The sequence below is a fragment of the Manacus candei genome, unplaced genomic scaffold (genome assembly GCF_025592945.1).
Source record: "Manacus candei isolate 608988 ecotype Guabito, Panama unplaced genomic scaffold, ASM2559294v1 h1tg000052l, whole genome shotgun sequence".
NCBI classification, from domain to species: domain Eukaryota; kingdom Metazoa; phylum Chordata; class Aves; order Passeriformes; family Pipridae; genus Manacus; species Manacus candei.
The window spans coordinates 4,856,770-4,877,181 of record NW_026138100.1 but is presented as its reverse complement, the minus strand read 5'-3'; the positions used below and the strand labels follow the sequence as shown (position 1 = coordinate 4,877,181).

Below are 20,412 nucleotides of genomic sequence, written 5' to 3'. Positions count from 1 at the left end.
AAGTAATTCGTGTTCAGAAAATGGCTGGTGGATGGGTGTTGAGGGGCATCTCTCTCAGTTGCAGTGCTTGCAGTATCTGTGCTCTAAGACTGCTGGGTACAGAGCTGGTGCCGCTGGGTACAAACAAAAGGACTAAAAAGCAAGTTTAGATGGGAGGAAGGAGGCTATGTTCTAGCTGCTCGCAAAGAAAGCATTTTGTGGTCAATGAGCAGTGAAAAGAGAAATGATGTGGCAAAGACCTTGAATTATGTCACATTTCCCTTCTTGAGAAACTCCCTGACAAATCCCTGATCTCCCCTCCCATCGCACATGTGTTCCCAGTTTCTCCATATGCCACTAAGCCCCATGGCTGGCCCTCCCCTCTCCAAAGCCCAGGAGACCTCTGTGCCGGTGCCCAGCGTCCACAGCTGAAAGGGAACCCAAGATAGCCCTGCAGCAGTAGGGCTGGCCTCAGTTCTCAGCAGCATCTGCAAAGGAGCAGCAGAAGGCAGGGAGAAAGGCAGATTTGGAGGGGCATGGAGGTGGTACCAGCTCTTTCTCCACCGGAAACATGGGCATCAAAAGATGACAACCAGGAAAGGCTGCTAAGGGGCCCCTCACTCACCTGTTGTGGGTGCTGGCCAATGGATGATCAAGAAGCATTGGGTGGCTATGGGGAAGACCTACTACAGGGACTTGGTTAGACATTATTGAAAGCTCAGACCTGTGTCTTCTCTCTCATCTGAAAACAAGGGAGACTAAGCAGAAAGGGAGAGATGTTGATTCTATCTGTGTGATCCAGGACACCAGTTTTTTTCTGCTGAACACCAATGATTCCAGTAGGTTTCATATTAGCTAAGGGAAAAGGCTGCAGAGGCTTTTTCAGTCATTGACTTAATATGTCTTGATTTTTTTTAGGGAAAAAACTGACCATCATGTGGAGATTGGGCCATTTGTAGAATGGATTTTTAAGAGAATGGATTTTTTCTGAATGAAACTGTTTTGGTGGGTGAGGAGTGGTTTAAATGTTCTAAAGGAAATTGTGTATGGTTCTCTAGTATGTACTATGAACTCTTCAGATCAACCCTGATTTTAACCATGAACTCCATAGAGGATGGATACACGTATATGTTTAGAAAAAAAGATTTTATACTTATGGAGAAGAACAGTTAATGGATCCATTTGCTGCCCTTTGGCACATTGTGGTTGGTTTATTCTAATGTATGTGCTATTTCACTGCTGACACTTTTTGAAAGTACCAGGTAGAAGCGTGCCTACGTACATGTTGGTCCTTGTTGGTCCTGCTTTTGTGGCATGGTAAAGACACTTCGTGTGTTCTGGGCTAGGAGAGAAACTACCCTTTTCTTGCCTTTGCATGGTTATGCCATGTATTAATAGAAGGGAACCTGTCCTGCATGACAATAAAAAAAAAAAGGCAGGTTGATTCCCCCCCACCCCAAAGTTGCCTAAGACATGGGATCTTACATTTCTGGAACAGCTGAAACCTGGACGTCCTTCCCTCAGACGGGCCCAGCGTAGCTTAGGTCCGAGAGCTCCGGGCGCGGAGGGCTGGCGGCCGCGGAGCCGAGTCTCGAGGCAGGAGCCCCGTGGGGTAGCGCAGCCAGGCGGGGGGCGCAGCCCATGCGCCGGAGCTCCCCGGGGCTCGTCCTGGCCCCGGCCCCGGCCCCGGGCGGGCGAGGAGGGGGCTGAAACGCTGAGTCAGCGCCGCGGTGCCGCCGCGGAGGGCTGAGGGCCGGGGGCCAGGCGGCGCCCCCGCCCCGGCGGTGCCCGGGAGGGGCGGGGAGAGGCGGCGGCGGCGGCGGGCAGAGCGCTGCCCCCCTTGGCCGCTCCTTATCAGCCCGGTTTGATGCTGCAAGGCGTGTCCGCGGCTCTGCTCATGTGATGGAGCAAGAGGCAGGCAGGCGGGGGGACCAGGGGAGGAGGTGATTTTCCTCGCTGCCTCTCGCTAGGGTTTTTTTTCCCCCTCCCTTTCCCTTTTTTTTTTTTTTAATCTTCCCCCCCCCCACCCCCCTTTTCTCCTTTCGCTCCGTAAAGGAGTTTGCGGAGAGCCGGGCTCCCTCGATTCCGGCCGCGCCGCCGCCCACCGCCAGCCCCCGCCCGCGGCTCCGCACGGCCGCGGGGCAGCGCCATGGGCGCCGGCAGCTCCGCCGAGCCGCCCGCCACACAGGACGGGGCCGGGGCCGCCGCCGAGCTCCCCCGCACCCCTCCGGAGCCGCTGCCGGCAGAAGACGCGGTGGTGCCCCAGCCACCGACGGAGCCCGCCAAGGTAAGGCAGGAGCGGCGGGGAACCGGGGGAGGGACGCGCGAGGCGGCGGCTCCCGCCGCACCCCCGGCCCGGGGAAAGTTTCCCGCCGCGGCTGTGGGCACCTGCCGCGGCCGCGGGCACCCCCCGGGCCGGGCGCGGGGCTGGGGTGCGGCGGGGCCAGGACTGCGCCACGGCCGGCGCCGCAGTCATAAAACTCCCGCCGGCGGCAGCAGCGGGGCGGGGGGCGAGGGCGGCCGCAGGGGCGACGTCGCTTTTGTGTGGGGCCGGGGCGGCGCGGGGGGGAAGAGCCGCACCCACCCGCGGCGAGGTCTGCGCCAAGGAACCTCCTGACTGCGGTCCTGCGGCCGAATCTCCGCGGCCCCCGCGGCTCTCCGCAGCCCCCCCCACCCCCCGGCTCCATCCTCTCCTCTCCCGAGGGAGCAGGTGGGAGGCGCGTCGGGGCGCGGCCGGCCCGGCGGCGCGGCAGTGCCTTCGGCTGGGCGCCAGCTCCCGTGTGCCCCCTCCTCCCGCCCCATCCCGACCCGCGCCCCCCGCGCTCAGGCTCACCTGAGCCACCACCCCCCGCCCCGCCGCCGCGGGGAAGGGGCGGCGGTGCCGGCGGCTGGGCTGTGTCCATGGCTTTAGTGCGTCCCGGTGTCATACCGCATAGGGGGGAAAGGGGAACGGCTCCCGAACCCCCAGCCGGCGGGGAGCGAAGGAGCTCTAGGTATGTGTTGTTTTAAATAAAGACGTTGAAGAATTAAAAGAAATTCTTTTAAAACATGTCTGGTGTTTAAAAATAGATTATGAATGAACCCATTTATCCCTCTGGAATAGGCGCGTTTAGGGGATTTGGGGACTGAAAGGGAGGTTATGTGCATCTGCGTGTTTACATAGCGTTGCTTTGGGTAGGCGTGAGTTTGTGAGGGGAGAAATAATACCACGTTCTACCGAGATCCCCTTCTTTCAGCTCTTCAGAGTTTGAGTGCTCAGAGCAGGGATACTCCGAAGTTTCTGTGACTGGTGCGTGGGTGTGTTAGAGCTTGAGAACTGGTTATGACTTTGTTTCTTTGACCTTGTGGTTCAGATTTAACTTTCAAGTTGAATTTCCCATAGTTCCTGGCTGCTGCTAGACCTCCTTGTGCGTGTTTTGACAGATTTGAAAACCACATTGCGAATGAACTTTAAATTAACCAAGATTTATTTTATTTTCTTTTTAACCAAATAAGCGTTGGGGATTGGTGTTGGTTAACAAAATATTAAGCAGTTGTGTTGGGCAATTTTAGAATTCAGATGCTGACATTATATAGGGCAAGCATTTGGCTATTGTGGTTTTTTAAAAATTGAGATAATGGGACTTCGACTAAGGGGCGTAATATTCATAGCCATGTTTATCCAGTTATGGGAACTAAGACCCTCTAAATAAAGGGAATACCATTAATACTGTTCTCAAGTAGAGATTATTTTTTTTACTAATACCGTGTTTTATATCTTCTAAGCTTTAGGAAAAATGTTTTTGAATAGGTTTTTACCTTGTTATTTAAGTAGAACTGTTTAGAAGTGGGGAAGTTCTATTATCATTTCACTGCTATAAGAAGCAGTATATTAATGCTGTTCTTCTCAAACAGCTATTTCTGCCTTCCATTACATTACATAAAAAGAAAAACAATTTTTAATCAAGTTTGGTCATACTTTTTTTAATATCTCATTTAGTCTGCCTTACTATAGTAATGTAACTTCATGTAGATTTGTGACACAGTTTTTCATCATTATTCCTTCCAGCCCTTTGAATTTGAAGGTTACTAGGTCCTGTGGTGCCCCTGGAGAAATCTGTTAGAGGGCTAATTTGTTTGCAGAAGATACAATGGGGATGTTTTGAAGGGTGGTCTTATTTCTTGCATTTTCCAAATTAAAACGCTTATCACAACCCCGTCTTTTAGAAGAAAAACTTTGGAAACTGACTTTAGTGGAATCCAGCTTGAGTGAGCCTTGGGAAGTCAATAACAAACTGTCTTGGCAACTAGTCTAATGCAGGTTATAAAATCTCAGAGCAGTTGTCCTTTTTTGTCACATGAAATTCCTTGAAATATTTAATCAAATTTCTTTGATGACGTAGTTGTATTCTTTACAAGATGAAAAGCTCCTTGCCTTTTCTTCTAGAAAGGACCAAATTTATAGCCTTTAAGCTGTTATGTTGTTCACATGTGACACTTTGGTCAGATACCAGCTTTGAGGTGTCCTGGTTACTGAAAGGGAGGTTATATATTTTAGTGTTTCTCACTTCTGCAGTCTTCCTACTTTCTACAGGATCTCTCTCTGTGGGAGATCCTGGAAAGCACTTGGTCTACAGAGTGAGGGATCTCTAGGGGCCTTTGGGTGCTGGCTCACAAACACTACAGGTTAAATGTGGGCTCATGGGGTTAGGACCTCAGCTGTTCACCCCATCCTTTCAAAAGTTTGTGGTGTATTGCACATAAAGCAGCTCCAGAGTTTCCAACCCACTATGATAGTGGAACTTGAAGTGGGTGGATTTCTTTACTGTAGCAGAGGAGACTGAAACTCTGTCAGTGGAGGAGCTGCTCCTTATCTTAGATAGCCACCCCTCTAGGGGAAGCTCCCTCTGCCAGGGAATGTGAGGGATTCTGTGGGCACTAATCCATTCAACTGCCTGAAATGAATTCATCAGATTTGTGAATTGATAACCAAGGTCCTGCTGAAAATAAGGGACAGGGTGTGGTTCTGGAGAAGGCTATCTTTCTGATGGTGTTAACTCCTTGCTGTTTGAGTAGCAATGCTCTTTTTCCCCTTCCTTTTCTTCCTCCACTATTCCTCTTCCCTGTTGCCCCAGGTGATACAGCTTCACTTGGTCCTGTGTCATGTCCTAACCTTACCTTTCTGTAATCAAGTTAAACTCACTAACCCTTCTGGAAACAGTGAAATTTATTCTTTCCAGACGATTTTGCTGATCTTGTGAGTTTGTTTGACTTCTGCGATGCAGAGGTGAGACCAAGAGCTGGCACAAGGCAAGTGTCTGCAGCAGGGCAGGAGGGGAAATGAAACAACTTTCCCCGTTGGTGGCTGTCAGCTGGTAGACTGTCTGCTTTGTGAAACCTCCCAGGCAGACTGCCCTGAGCAGCACAGAGGCCTAAAGCTTGGCCTGAGAAGGATTTAGCAGATCTCAAGAGCACTAAAAGTAGGAATGAGATCTTTTTGGTCTTGGACCAGACAAACCTTGGGTGTCCTGAACTGACAAAAGCTATGGGGTGGTTCCTGTGCTCCCGCCTCCTCTCCAGGTCAGCTTCCCCTTGTTGCTTCTGGCACTGTGCAAGCTGTTTCAAGGAGCTAACCCCCTGGAAAGCTGTTTCGACTCTTTGGTAAGGTCATTCTGTGCTGATTTAGCAAGATGTCTTGGCTTCTGGGATTCAGCAGAAGCTGCAGATACAGGAGAGCAGGCAGGACCTTGCGATGGGATTGGACAGGAAGCTGGGTGAGATGCTTCTGTTGGTGGCAGCACGTGGCTGGATCGCTTTGGCCATCTCCATCTTGTGAGCTCCCTCTCTGGTCATAGCAGTGATGTGCCTCTCACCCGACTTCCCATTTTGATACTGAGCATCAGAGAGCTGGAAAAAAATGCCAGCGTGGTGCCCTGCTGTGGGGCAGGAGGTGACTTTGAGCCGTGTGGGTGATGCAAGGAGAGCTGCGTCATCGTACCAGCGTTGCAGCTAATGCAATGTTACACGCTACAGTCACACTCGTGCCACTTGTATTTTATTTAGAGGCTCAAGATAATACCAGCTTTAATACAGGTTTCTTTTTGTGGCCCTGCTGAGAGAGCCAAGCTGTGATGAAACAGCTACCTGAAACAATGTAAGGGAACTTCTAAAGAGAGAATTTGGAGGAACACTGACGTGTTAATAAGCTATTCTTGCACCGTGATTGAGGTTTGTTAGAGAAAATCTTTTATGAGGGTTGGTGGCTTTAAAGTGTTATGTGGTGGATTCCTCACTTGCTTGCATGCAAGGGCTCCCTCTTAAGCAGGGAGCTGTTCAAACAGTGGTTTTGGGATGATTCCCGTTTCTGAGTAGTAACTTGATTATGCTACCTGTGTTGTAATGAGAGCAAGTGTGTGCTAGACAGTAAATATTTGGAACTGTCTCTTCTAAAGAGGTTACCAGCTGAGATGTCAGTGTCTTATTGTCCAAGTGCCTGACAAATAATAGCTGGGACAAACTTACATCTGCTGTTTAAACAACTGTGTTCTGGGGAGTCAGCCTGAAAATACTGCATTAGCAATGGTAAAACTAAGCTTATTCAAGGAAAAGTCCCTAGACTGTGTCTCTTAAGAGCCCCAGTTTGAGGCATTTGGTCTGAGGCTTCAGGGTTACCCTGGTTCAACCAGGGTCTGATTCCCTTTAGATACTTCTGTTCCAACTGGGGAGGAAGAGTGGTATATTTCGGTGGTAAGGTTCGGAGGTCTGACCATGCCTGTGGGGTGGCTGGGGAGAAAGCATAAAAATGTGTAGTTGAAAAAATGCACAAAGGAAATTGGTGTCACAGGGGCACCAAAAGCGTGAAATACTCCCCCAATCCTATAGGAGATAAGAAGGGGTGGTAGAAGGAGTGTCCAGGCACTTTGAAAGTCGAGGCAATTAGCTTGTGTTTGATGTTGTAGAGGCTAAAGAGTTGCAAAGAGGAGCTCGGATCTTTGAAAGTCTTCTAGGTTGGAAATGCAAGCCTGGTAGTTACTGAGAGGAGAGGAGTGTGCTTTGTGCTCGGCCCTTGTTCTGACTGATCCTTAGAGCCTGTGTGAGTTTTACTTGTGTGAATGCAGCAGTAAGTTGGTGTCCAAAAGAGCTGAAAAGTATGAGACCTGGGAGGAGCTCAGGTTGGATCAGGCTTCAGGTGGGACCAGACTGACAGACTGCGGGTAGTGCTTCTTTCACAGGTTGCAAAAAGAGATCACAGAGATGATGCGGGTGCAAAAACTGTCTGTTTTGTTTTAGCCATGTGGATTTTGAGGGTAGTCATCCATAAGGAGGTGTCACAGTGAAGTCAGGCTGAGAGTTAGGAGAGAAGCAGAGTAGATCTGAGGGGATGGAACATGAGGAGAAGGTTCTTGGCTTTGTCTTCATGAGATGTTATCCAGAAATAAGGTATTGAAATTGTGTTATGTGCCTTACTGAGTAGGGTCTTGTGTTTTCTCCACCTGGAGTTTGCAATGTCCCACAAACCTCTAATGTCTTAGCTAATGCAAAACAACACAAACTGCTGTGAACAGAGAGTTGGAGTGATCTAATTTCATTTTTTTCCCAAATGCTGGTGTTTGAAGATCTTTTTAATGAAGCAGCATGTGTTCAGAGCAGACCCCCTGAGCAGGCCAACAGTCTTTCCCAGAGTTTCAAAATAAAACTTCAGGAAAAATATTAGAGACCATTATGTTAGTTTGCTCAGTTGTTCAGACAGCTGGATCTGGCTATTTTAGTAATCTAATGTAGAATCAGTGTAGCAGGATTAACAGAATGAGGCAAAATTAACTCTGGTGCAGTTTGGGCCTGGTGTGAGGAATCTGTGGAATGATTTGGGTCTGGTACAAGGAATGTTGGGAATGGTGGTGATTGCTAGTGGGGAAAGAGGCTGGGTGCTGTGAACCCTTCCAGAGCAGTGCCTGAAGGAAGCATGCACTAATGTATAGTGGGAGATCAGGGACCTGCTGTTCATCCACACCTCGTGTAATTCTTTGTGTTAGTCTTCTTCATCCATTTTAAATTCTGTAGGTGTTTAATGTGGTCCAACCGTTGGACTTACTGCTGTGTGCAAGATGGAGCAGAAGCTGCTGTTGGTTTGAGTGACATGGGCATTTTATTCTCATTAGCTGTGTGTCTGCCCTTTGCTTCCACCTTTGTGGTGGATGTGAGGCAAATATTTAAAAAATACGTGCATGATGTATAGTAGTGGCGTGAGAGAAACTTGAATGTTGCTTTGCTAATGGTCCTTTGTTTTGGGAATGAAGAAGCTGAAGGAGCAGCGAACTGGATAACCAGTTCTCTTTGGTTTCTCCTGTGTTTATGAGACAACACGTTCATAAATTAATAATCAAAGGACTGTGGTGAATGTGTGCCACAAAAACCTGATAAATGTTGACAAACCTGCCAACTGTAATGTCTTGTTACTTGTAGATAAATACACAGAGATGAATAACGAGATTCCTAATACTGTTAATTTTGTCTTTAAAGTTTTCACCCATCTCTAAACTCTGACATTATATTTGTCTAAGCTTTACAACTATTCTCAATGGAATTAAGAACACTGCTCACCAAATTAGACATAATTGGACTAAACTGCAGTTTAGATCCCTTCAGAGAAATGAAGCAGTTAATGTGAATGAAAATTGAAATTAGTTTCTTTTGAGGACTAATGCAGTGGGACAGACTGCAATGACCCTCATAAAGAGCCTGAGCAACTTTTTTTTGGAACAGAATTTTTTTTTTTTTTTTAATTAATGATGCTGTTGTGTCTCCTTTCACATTTCAACCTCCCCAAAAGTTTCATCTCCTTTGTGTGCATTTTAGTTTGGAAAAATACTATTGTTTTATTAATTTTAATGATTCAGTTATTTAGAGCAGAACACTTGATTTGAAAATCCAAATTTGTCTTCCTATGGCCAAGAATCACATCAAGCTCTTTCCCAAGAGACTGGGGTAAAAAGGTCGTGGCAGGGTGGGGTTAATACTGCAGGTCTGGTCAGATCTGAAAGTAGAAATTTTCCATGTATTTACATTTTTACTCAGTTATGACTGATGGGTCCTACTTTCAAAATTGAATTTATGTACAAGGTGAACAGGGATTATAATTATACTAGCTGGTTGTAAAAGCCACTTACAGTCTTACATTTAATAATGTTTTATATTTAATTCTGTTTCTCATACTGGAAGGTATCACAGAATTTAACAGATCCGAAGGGTTGTCTGCTAGATCCAGTGACTTCTGGATTTTGATCTGAAATCACAAATCTTTGGGATTATATAGTCACTGTTCTCCTGGATGCATCGTGGCTGTAGAATAAATTCAGAGCTGGGGGGAATGTTAAGTGTTACCATAGTTAGTACTTTATCATAAACAGTCTGGCCTCAATTTAAAAAGGAGACAAGTTGTACTGCATTGGGGTACCAAATACCTTTGTACGCTGGTTCCTTGCAGAGTCCACAGATGCTTATTAAGCACTTTGGCAAATGGTAGACTTTATGTATCTGTACATAGCACTCTAGCTTTAAAACTGTGCTGCCTGGGGGAGCACTGGGTTTTGGAAAGAGAGGTGAAGAAATCCTCAGATAACGTGAGGAGTGCTAAGATATTCAGTGCTGTTGCCTTTCTTGTGACTTCAAAGAATTGTTGATGCTAATTCTGAGGGTGTCATCTTCAAATAGCCTTCATGGCTTTTCCTTCAGGTAGCCAAATGCCCTGAGAGCCAATCAAGTTAAGGTTGTTCTTGTGTTTGCAGGCCTAGCAGTTGTCTTTCAAGAATGAATCAGTAAAACTTACTATTAAAAAAAATAATAATGGTCTGCTAATAAATTTGTACTGAAGAATCTCAAAGGCCTTTAAGAATTAAGCTGCTATTTTCTGCACCTGATTTTCTTGCTTCTCTTTAATGAGTTACTGCCATTCAGTTAATGCTGTGTGCAACTGCAGAGAAGCTTCTCAGGGTTTACGTGCCTTTGTTCTGTGGTGGTGTGGCATCTTTATCCCTCCTGAGTTCCTGTGTTTTAGATTTATGAGAAGGATGATGTGAGAAGCGGGAATGTAATCTGAGTGTTTGGCCATTCTGTGTTTCTTCTATTTAATATCTGGTCTCAGCATGTGAAAACTCTGAAGCCAAATTATTCCATCTGTGGTATTGGCAGTGGAGCAGGATGGGATCCTTTTTCGTGAGGTGGATTATGTGGCTGTGAAAGGCAGCTTTGAGGAGCACAACAACGCCGGGTGGAAACAATTTGGCTTAATTAAGGGCTTCTGAACTGAAAATCGGTAACCTAAATGCACTCACTTCATTGCCTGTGCGGTGCTTCTCCAAGATCTCAGCCAGCATGTGAAAAGAGTTGGATGATTAAGAGGAAACCCCTTTGCCTGGCACTTCGTCTGTTGATTTGAAATTCTGTTGCAGCAGACTAATTGCTATTAAAAATAAATAAATGGATTTCCCCATTCAGAAGCTTTATTTAGTGGGGTTTGGAAGAGAATCATCAGCAGTGTGGCATCTTTCTGATCCCAGTTTGGTGCTTCAGGCATTTGGATTTTACATTACGCTGAAAGATGGGATCTATCTCTAGTACCTTTGTTTAATTAACAGGTCTTCAATAGCAGTATGTTGGGAGTACAACAAAGTCATACGACAATGATATGTAATTAAGGTTTGCTGTTCTACCAGAGGAAGTTTAAACCTTCACTTCAGGAATAGCGGTTAATTAGTTAAAATGGCTTCTGCTGGAAGGTAATAGAATTGATTGGAGAGCTAAATAAACAAACAATTAAAGGGTAATTAAGTATCTTTTAATGGCCACAACATAGTTCATACTTTTAAAATAAAAACATGCTTTTGAAAGTACATTTCTTGTTATATAGCAAGCCAGTACAAATTCTGAAAATAATTCAAATGTATCAAATGTGGAAGCTGAAAAAGAGATATTTTTTTTTTTTGCACATATTAGCAAATCTAAAAAAAAATAGTTAAAATGCTATAGTGCAGAGTCCCAAAGATTTGCAAAGCTCTTTCCTCCTGTAAGAATAACGTCTGCCTAATAGCTGAGGTCCAAAAATTCTAGTTTTAATCTCAGTTTCACTGCATTTCCTCATGGGAGATATACATGTATTCTGCTTTTTGTCCTGAATAATTCAGTTTCTTTGTAGTTGTATTGTTGGTGATGATAAGATAAGCACATCAGTAGAGAAGCAATACCAAAGACTGTATTGTAGACAGGATTCATTCATATATCAGAGTAATTGTGCCAGGCATTTTGAATGAAGAATTTCTTTCCATCATCTAGATTTACCTTACCAATTTCTACACAAGGTTATAGGCCATTGTCTGTAAGACTTTCTTCTCCCACATGTTTCATGTGGGAGAATGGTAAGATAAATAGGCCCAGATTATGTTGGGGTTTTTTTCTCACAGAAGTACTTTGATTTAATAAAGTTAAAATGCTTACATGCATATATTCAAAATGAGGATGAAACAACAATATTCTGTGGGGTTGGTTGAGGGGAATGAGCCTAATCTTGATGTTTTCTTTTTTTTTTTTTTTTTTCCCCTTCTTGCCTTCTCCTACCCTACCATTCTTCAATCAATACTCGACCATGCAGGTTTTAAATGCAAGTTTACCAGTACCTGATGTTAGTGAAGACAATTTGAAGCATGATGGCTCAGCACAGGAGCCACAGCAGCTAGGAGCTGTTACAGCATCTAAGGAACTGGATGGGCAGCAGCCAGAGGTGGCTTCACCCCTCCAAGAACCACCCCGAGAGCAAGCGGAGCCCACTGGAACAAATGGTAAGTAAAAACCTGCGTTCAGTGGGCAGATCATAGAGGCTGAGATGGTAAATGGATTGAGAGGTAGAAATGGGGCTCAACTAGTCACCTCCTAGTGAACAGGTAGTTACTGAAGTGTTCTGCTGTTGCTTAAGTGCTTCTTCTAGGGCATTGTTTCATGGGAGATGTTTTCTCTGTAGGAGAATTCAGATGACAAATGGCTTGTGGACTGAAGCTATCAGTGTCAGTGGTGGGGATGTCCACCTGTTCTCCCCTTAGGGGTGTTTTTTTGGCTCTTGGTGCCTCTACTTGCCTGCTTCTCATCCCAGCCATTCACCTGTAGAAATAGCTCAGTTTCCTCTTCCTGTATTGGAAGTTCCTGCTGCATAGGCCTGTCCCTTCCTTCATAAGGCAGAAAGCCTTTTATGTTAATTCCTTACTGATATTAGTGATAAATGACTTGGAACACACAGGAAGGGGCAGGCTGCTAATCTGTTCCCTTTCCTTCTGGTTTTAACTGGATTTGCATTTTGATCACAGAACCTTTCTCATCATAGACATCCCTGTCTGTTCTGTCTTCAGAATCTCTCCTTGCCTTGCTGCACAGTCAGAAATGTGCTGCTCTTTCTCCTGGGTGATCTTGACAGCCCACCTTTCCTGCTCTCATCAGCCTCTTCTTTCTTCCCTCTGTTCCTGTTCACAGGCATGCAGTGAGATCTGCTTTAGAAATCCCGCTGCTAGCTGACTTTTTTGACAGGATGGCAAAACGGAGGGATAGTTTTCAGTCAGAGCAGGCAACTAATGCTGGTGTTGGAGAGCAGGGAAGGGATGGGAACAGGGTAGGACGAGGCACAATCTTCAGTGTCAGCCTGCAGAGCAGCTTAAGGCATGTGTGTAACCCTTAGTGTACTTTAGGGTCTGAATCCTAATAAATGCGGTTCTTGGTCATGTCTTCAGATTAATTGCTGTAACACTATTATCCCAATAGAAGATTATTTTTCCACCCATTACTTCTGTTAATCACATATTTAGGAAATAGCATTAAAATCCACATTCATCACACGACTTCCACTTACATCAACAAAGACAACCAACCAAAACAAAACATAACAAAAATTCCCCTCACAAAAATCAAAATAACATCATCACAACACCAAACAAAAGTGGACAATTTACACAAAATCCACCTCTTGACCATTCACCACGATTACCACAAAAATTTCATTCTCTAACATTGTTCGGTACTTGTTTTGCCTGTTACCTCTCCCAGTTACTATCCTTATCTAAAAATCCTCATGTTCCTGGGTTTTGGCACCAAAAAGACTGTAGTGGGTTGACCCTGGCTGGATTCTAGGTACCCACTAAGCCACTCTCACTCTACTCTGCAACTGGACAGAGGAGAGAAAATATAACAAAGGGTTTGTGAGTTGTGACAAGGTCTGGGAGAGGTTACTCGCTGATCAGTGTCACAGGCAAAAGAGACTCGAAATGGGGATATTAATTAAATTTATTACCAACAAAATCAGAACAGGAGAATGAGAAGTAAAACAAATATTAAAAACACCTTCCCCCCACCCCTCCCTCCTTTCCAAGTTCTACCTCCTTCTCCCCTAGTGGTAAAGGGAAACTGGAATGGGAGGTCACTGTCAGTTCATCTCAGGTTGTTCCTGCCACTTCTCAAAGAGAGGAGTCCTTCCCCTGCTCCAGAGTTAGGTCCCTCCCATGTGAGACAGTCCTTCACAAACTTCTCCAATGTGAATTCATCCCACAGGCAACAGTTCTTCACAAATTGCTGCAACATGGGTCACTTTTCCACGGGGTCAGTCCTTCAGCAACAGCCTGCTACAAGTGGGTCCCCCACAAGGGCAGAAGTCCTACCGGGAAAACCTACTCCAGTGTGGGCTCCTCTCTCCATGGGTCAGCAGGTCCCTGCCAGGACCCTGCTCCAGCATTGGCCTTCCACGGAGTCACAGCCTCCTTTGGGCATCCACCTGCTCTGGCGTGGGCTCTGCCACAGGCTGCCGGTGGATCTCTGCATCCCCATGGTCCTTCATGGGCTGCAGGGGCACAGCTGCTTCACCATAGTCTCCACCAAGGGCTCCAGGGGAACCTCAGCTCTGGCACCTGGAGCACCTCCTCCCCCTCCTTCTGCACTGACCTTGGTGTCAGCAGACTTGTTCACATGTTCTCACTCTGCTCTTCTCTGGCTGCAATTTTCATCTGCCCAGCAACTTTTTTTCCTGTTCTTAAGTATGTTATCACAGAGGCATTACTATTATTCCTGATTGGCTTGGCTTTGTCTGGCAGCGGCTCCATCCTGGAGCTGGCTGGCATTGGCTCTTCCAGACATGGGGGAAGCTTCTGGCAGCTTCTCACAGAAGCCACCCCCGTAGCTGCCCTGCTACCAAAAGCTGGCCATGAAAACCCAATACAAAATCACATCGGTAGGGGCTTTAGACACTAAAAATAGGATGTGACATGTTTTAGCTTTCATTTATGAAACTTTCCTCTTTAAAATTTTACTGTGTGTTGTTCCTATTTTTATCAGGCTTTATGTCACTGTTAATGGAACCAAGTCTACATGGTAGCATAATTTATGTGAAAGGGAAAACAGTTCTGTGTGTTTGCTCTCAAAGTAAAAAATCACTTTATGAAGGTGACAGGGCATGTATTTCCTGGTAGCAATAGCTGAAAATGACATCATCTATAGAGACAAAATTTGCCCTGTCAAGCATTGGAAAGATAGCTCAAGTAAAGGCTACATTCAGGTGTTCATAACTGTTTATATCCTCCCCTCTGGACCTTACAGACTCTGGTTCACTTGTCTTTAGCAGAGCAATAAAGGTGGGGAAGAGGTATCTCTTCAATGCTCCATGCAGAGAAATATCTCCACATCGAGAAATACACCATTTTAGTGCTACACTTCGTGTTCTCCACTCATTCTTTATTTCACCCTGATTGCAAAGTCTATAAAATCAGAAGTAAAGCATCATGACATGGAGCACTGAGACAACACTGGTATTTGCCTACAGTAAAGTAGTGTTTGAAGGCTTTTTGGGTGGATTGCTTGGTTCTGTTGTTGTCATTTGAATGTTGCATTCAGAAGACCATTTGAGAGATGACCCAGATTCATTAAAGTTGCCACTATCTGACTAAATTAACCAGGAAGTCTGGTAAATTAACTGGGAAGTTGGTGCTGGCAATCAGAGCCATAGATGAAGGCCCCTATATCATCACAATTTTAGAGATATTCAACATAACTCATAGAAGTATTGTTGCTATAATAGGAGGTCACCTATATTAGGTACTGATCTTTTACATTTTGTTTTATCATATTGCATCCCTTTTTACTATCGGTAGGAGCATTACATTACTATAGTACAAGTATCCAGAGTAACAGCAGCCTTTGAGACAATTTATAAATAATTATGTTGTAGAGAATTTCAATTAAAAAAACAACCAAACAAACAAAAAACCCAAACCAAACAAAAAAGACCAAACTAGCCCCTATGTGACAGTTAATAGGCAAAGGAGCAAATGTTTCAGTGGGGAGAAACAGAAGTGTTTCATATGGTTTTATTTATGAGGGGTAAAATACTTGTGTCTTTTAAGGAGCATCTGTTGAGGTTTGGTGAGGATACCTTGTGGGAAGCTGCATCAGGAAGGCATTACAGCAGCGGGAACTGAAGCGCGGCTGTGTGCAAAGCGGCAGCCGGCGCTTCTTCCCTTCGGGGCAGAGAAAGATAAAGGCTTGAAGTGGCAGTTCCAAGGCGGACACGTTGAGGCACCACTACTGTGCCGTCCAGCGGTGAGAAGAGCCGAGCCGAGCCGCGCTCCAGGGCCAGCAGGGCCCGCCCCGGCCGGGCGGGCGGGGGTGGTCCCGGGCGGGGCTCGGGGCTGTCCGGGGCTGGGGGAGCGGCCGTGGGGCGCGGGAGGGAGCCAGGCCTCCATCAACCAGTCCTCATTCAACCAGACTCTCCGTCCAGCCAGCCGGTTGCCGGGGCGGTGGAAGCGCGGCTGCCGCCCGGCTCCCTCGCTCCCGTCGGTCGGCGCTGCCCTGCGCCCGTGGGAGGAACCTCGGAGCGGGAGAGGGGTGTTCGCGGTGGCCAGCGTCGCTTCAGCCATGCTGGGGACAGTGACGATCGCGGGTAAGGCGGTGTGGCACTGCCGAGGTGTCGGCACACGCGGTTTTACCTTCTGTGGGCTGAGTAGCGCCCGGGCTGTGCGTGTTTGGGGGGTGGCCGCAGCAGCATCCCCGGGGCTGGCGGTGATGCGCCTGTGTGGGGCGCCTCCGGGGCCTCGATTCCCCCAGCTTTACTGACTGTGGATTTCCTGGCAGGGCGTTAGGAGTTAAATGGTCTGGCTTAGGCATTTTTGTCTCCGTGAGAGTGGTTTCCAAGCGAAGGTTGCTGAAACTTCTAAGAAGTTTCATGTCGCCTCAGTGGGACCTTCGATGTGGTACCTGCAGTACGAGGCTATATGAATGTGGAGGTGCTAACTCGGTGTTTTTCTACAGGACCAGGCTATGACCTGGTATCTGAAAGTGAGGTAGTGACCGCATTGAAGATGCTGTGCTACGTTAATCAAGTAATAAGGCAATAAAATACCTTAAGAGCTAAACTAGGTGAAATTGGAGGAAATATAGAAGTTAGCATTGTTTATAAGCTGTAAAAATATTTGCATGAGAGAAATAAAGCTGTTACCGTATAGCTGTTTTACCTCAACAAAGCAAAATTCAGAGAGGAGCACTGTGGCAGAGTGTGTGTATGCATGAGGGGCAGCAGGATCCCAGCCTGTGATACCAAAAACTATATACTGTGTGCATTGAACTCCGCACATTTTACTTAAGGAAATAGCACAGGAGCCACTGAAGTCTGAGAACTAATACCATAAACTAAATGTGCTTTCTGAAAAGATAATAAGTTTTGGAGGAGCAAGGAATTAAAAGGAAAAAACATTATCATGCACTGCTGAGCTTGCACAAACCTGTGTCTTTCTCTGGGAGATAAAGTGGCATTATGAAAGTTTAAATACACAAGCACCGATCTTTTTTTGTTAAGATAACTAATTTGCATCAGAATTTCTTTCAGATTGATGATGAATGTCTTTAACCATCTAGGAAGTCTTTATTTCGTTGTATTAATTAAATAATTATTTACTCTCGTGTATTTTGTTTGCTAGAGCCAGTGAATGAATTCAATGCATAGGGGGAGTTTGTTAATGCAAAATACTTTAACTTTACAATACATATTGACAACAAAGCCTGCAGAAGTGCGGCTCCATTTAAAACAGGCCCTGGGGAGGACTGTACGTGATTTGAATCAGTTAGTAGTGGAGGAGATATCCTACCGCTGTTTACAATAGGGTTTTCATTAAACTCGATGTTTAATGAGCTTATCACATGCTGAGTCTCTTTCCTCAAGGGTTCTCTATTTTTTTTATTTCCTTTTATTGTTAGTAATTAAAGGTTAAACTGTTTTTCAAAAGCAATCTCTTTATAGGGTTGCACAGTTTGATCATTTGAGGTTTTCCTTATTTAATAATTCCTGTGGAAGAAACTTTGGATTTTCACTGCAGCACAGCAGCTGCTTCTATAGTATGTTTTGCAAGAACTGCACCTAGCTCATAATGCGAGTTACCATTTCTTGGAAGGGACTGACTACCTCTGCTTGTTGCTATGTGGGAGTGTTTTAAGCTGTCCTGTGTCTAATGCGTGCAGATGCGGCTTCATCTCCTTTATGGTGAGTTTGTGATATTTACATTAGTCTTTTTGCGGTCGTTTTGATAAAGGAAAAATTCAATCTGTTTTTCATTGTGCATTTTCATTATTCATTAGGGGTTCTTAAAAATGTCCTAGCATTAACTGACCTATATTGCTTATTCTACCCTTGTTGTTAGCAGAGCAGATTTTTTTTTTTCCTCTCAAAACCCTAAGTGCTAGTGTTGCATCTCTCTTACACTTAGTGAATACGTTTTATTTTAAGAAGCAGAACCAAGCCACTGAATGTGAGATGTGGACAGCTTGTCTAACCATGAAATTTCATAAATATTTGTAGCTCGCTGGTTTGGTTCCCAAACAGAACAGCTGGGCTGGTCTGAGAGCAGTTTATTGTTGTGAGTTCATTTAATGAAGAATTTTTAACAGCAGTAACTATATATCTAAGCCATAGCTAATGACTCTCCTGGTTTAAAAATAATCAAACAGAACAGTTTTAGAAGAACCTTATGTTTTCTGATTTTTAATGATGTTTCTTAAAACATTGAAATGAAAAAAAGAAATATCTTAAAATCTCAAATAAATGAAATACGTAACTTTCCTTGCTGGAATTTGAGAAGCTGGTCTCAAATTTGGAATTTGAAGCTCTGAGGTGGAGCAGACAAGTACAGCTAAAGTAAAATTTTGTAAAAGTAAAGATTTGTGAGGAATGTTATATCATCATAGCAGAATTGATTGTACTTTTTTTTAAGTTACTGTTCTGTGAGGTGTTTTTCTAGGGACATTGCTTTTGCTTTCTGAAGGAGTTCTAAGCCATTAAAAATTATAGGTATTCTGTGGCTTATTCCTTTTTTAAAAAATGGACACAAAACTGTGTGAAATTCTTCAGTTGTCACCCAAGTACCAGAGACTGAGGACTGAACTTAATGGTACTTGTTTCAAAAGCTTTCGAATAGCAACATGGTTGGAAGGTTCATGAATTGCATGTATGCACTGTGAGATTTAGTGCAGAAAAATCTCTGTTAATCCGCCCTCATTATTTAATTATTCTGAAAGAACTCCCTCCCTGCAATTAACATGGCAAGTCAGTCCTTAGAAATAATTGAGTGAATAGAATGGGGAAGGAAGTGTAGTATGTGCTTCCCATTGAAGGGCTATTAGTACATTAAAGCAGAACCAAATATGGTGTGTAGTAGGAAAAAGAAGGAAGAATTTGTGAAATATGTTGTTAAGAAGCAGCAATGTCACAGACCTTAAACCGCGTAGTTAAAAAAAAATTTAAAATGGCTAGAAGGGTAACACCTGGGCATATTTCTGTATTACTTTGTTACTGCAAAATGAATAGTGTGTTTGTTTGATTTATTAAACCCAACCTTCTGAAACTTGTGGTTAAAAGAATCGGAATTTGTGGTGTAATGCCCAACTCTTACACTCTGCGACAAAAACCTAAAAGCACAGATTGGGGTTTTGCTGTTGTTTTGGTTTGTGTTTGCTTGGGTTTTTTTAATGCTAAAGTATTCAATTTCACTAATAATTCCAAATATCTACTTTATTCTAAATAAATCTGTTCAGGACAGATTTTTCACAGATATTGTAATTTCAAAACTGTGTTTTGATTTTAATTACTTGTCTTTATCTTGACTTTGTCCTTAAATATTTCTAATAATAATTAGAATTGTGCAGTGAAAACTGCATTTGACAAATACAAGTTTGGTATATCGTGGATACTTGGTTCAAACTTTTTTTAAAATGCCTTCTGTTTGTGTCATGTGAGTTTTAGAGCAGTAGCTGGGGTTTTTTTTGTGTGCTTGGTTGGTTTTTTTACAAGTTGTATTCATAGCAAATCTAGATAGAATAGAGGCAAATGATTGTAAAATATCCCTTCAGCCTTATGGTTTCAGCATTTGTTTTTGCTCATGCAAACCTACTGAGAGTATTATGTATGTGACTGAAAGCACAGTTTGGCCCTAAATACTTAAATGCTGAATAAATGAAAACAGCTCAAAGTCCTCTAGAGCCTTCCAATGGCCAGTGGAGTTTGTGAGGTGGGCGCTGGGTGTGTGTCACATCCATCTGAGAGATTGAGAATGTAGAGAATTCATGGAAAAAATCGAGCGCTGTGCTGCAAATCCTTAGGGGGAAAAGTCAACCAGCTCCAGATGTTGACATGGTTGACTGTGAGCACATGAAGTGCTGTGGATTTAACTCTTGCGGTCAGAGTGCTTTTTTTTAACTGTTTGGCAGCTACCAGGGGAGAAACACATTTTCACTTTTGGAGAGAGATGAGATGGTGGGAGCAGTTAGGTTGCATTGCCAACAGTGTCTATCAGCCTACTAAAACAAAGGTGTTATTTATTAATTTCATTTTTAATCGAATCAGACAGGAATTCAGTCATTCTGAAAATACTGATTTTCCAACATCTGATCAGCATGCCTCTAATAAAACCGAAATAAATTCTTACCATAGGCTAAGTACCTATGAAATTGTGAAATCAAGCACCTTTGAGGCCCTAAGACTGTCAGTTTCATATGTTTCTTTCAGAATAAAACAGAACACTTGCAGTTATTAAAACAGAAGGAGCACCTTGATTCAATTAAAAATGTTTGAAAGGTTAACTGGCATGTAAGTAGTTAAAATAGAATTTCAGTGTTGGTTCTTAGCCACAGTGGATTTAAATAGCAAAGTGTATCGATTTTATGATACCATCTCAATCTTTATCATTGCCTCGGGATATATTTTTATTGTATTCTATTCCTTGAATATCACGTAGTTGGTGAAGTACAGCCTGCTCAGGAAAGACCTAAAGAAATTGTATTCATATCAGTACTTCACTATTTTTTTTGTTGGTTTCTTTTCCAGTAGCTACTGTGATGAGCCTCTCTGGTATTTCTTAAAGGTGCTTTCAAATTCACTGAATTAATTCAGAA

At 44.2% G+C, this 20,412-nt stretch overlaps 1 protein-coding gene across 3 annotated transcripts in view; it reads left to right on the top strand.

Moving 5' to 3' along the window:
• Positions 1-2,043: 2,043 nt before the first annotated feature.
• The window catches only part of AKAP12 (A-kinase anchoring protein 12), a 30,555-nt gene continuing 12,186 nt past the window's right edge, over positions 2,044-20,412 (top strand). The window contains exons 1-2 of one of the 3 annotated variants that reach the window (XM_051801645.1): positions 2,044-2,266; positions 11,603-11,789. In XM_051801645.1, the coding sequence (XP_051657605.1) occupies positions 2,129-2,266; positions 11,603-11,789 (325 nt within the window). In that variant the 5' untranslated portion in view covers positions 2,044-2,128. Of the gene's footprint in view, positions 2,267-11,602; positions 11,790-15,705; positions 15,917-17,310; positions 17,510-20,412 lie in introns of those variants that run through there. The other 2 variants (XM_051801646.1, XM_051801647.1) reach the window with 2 other exon arrangements.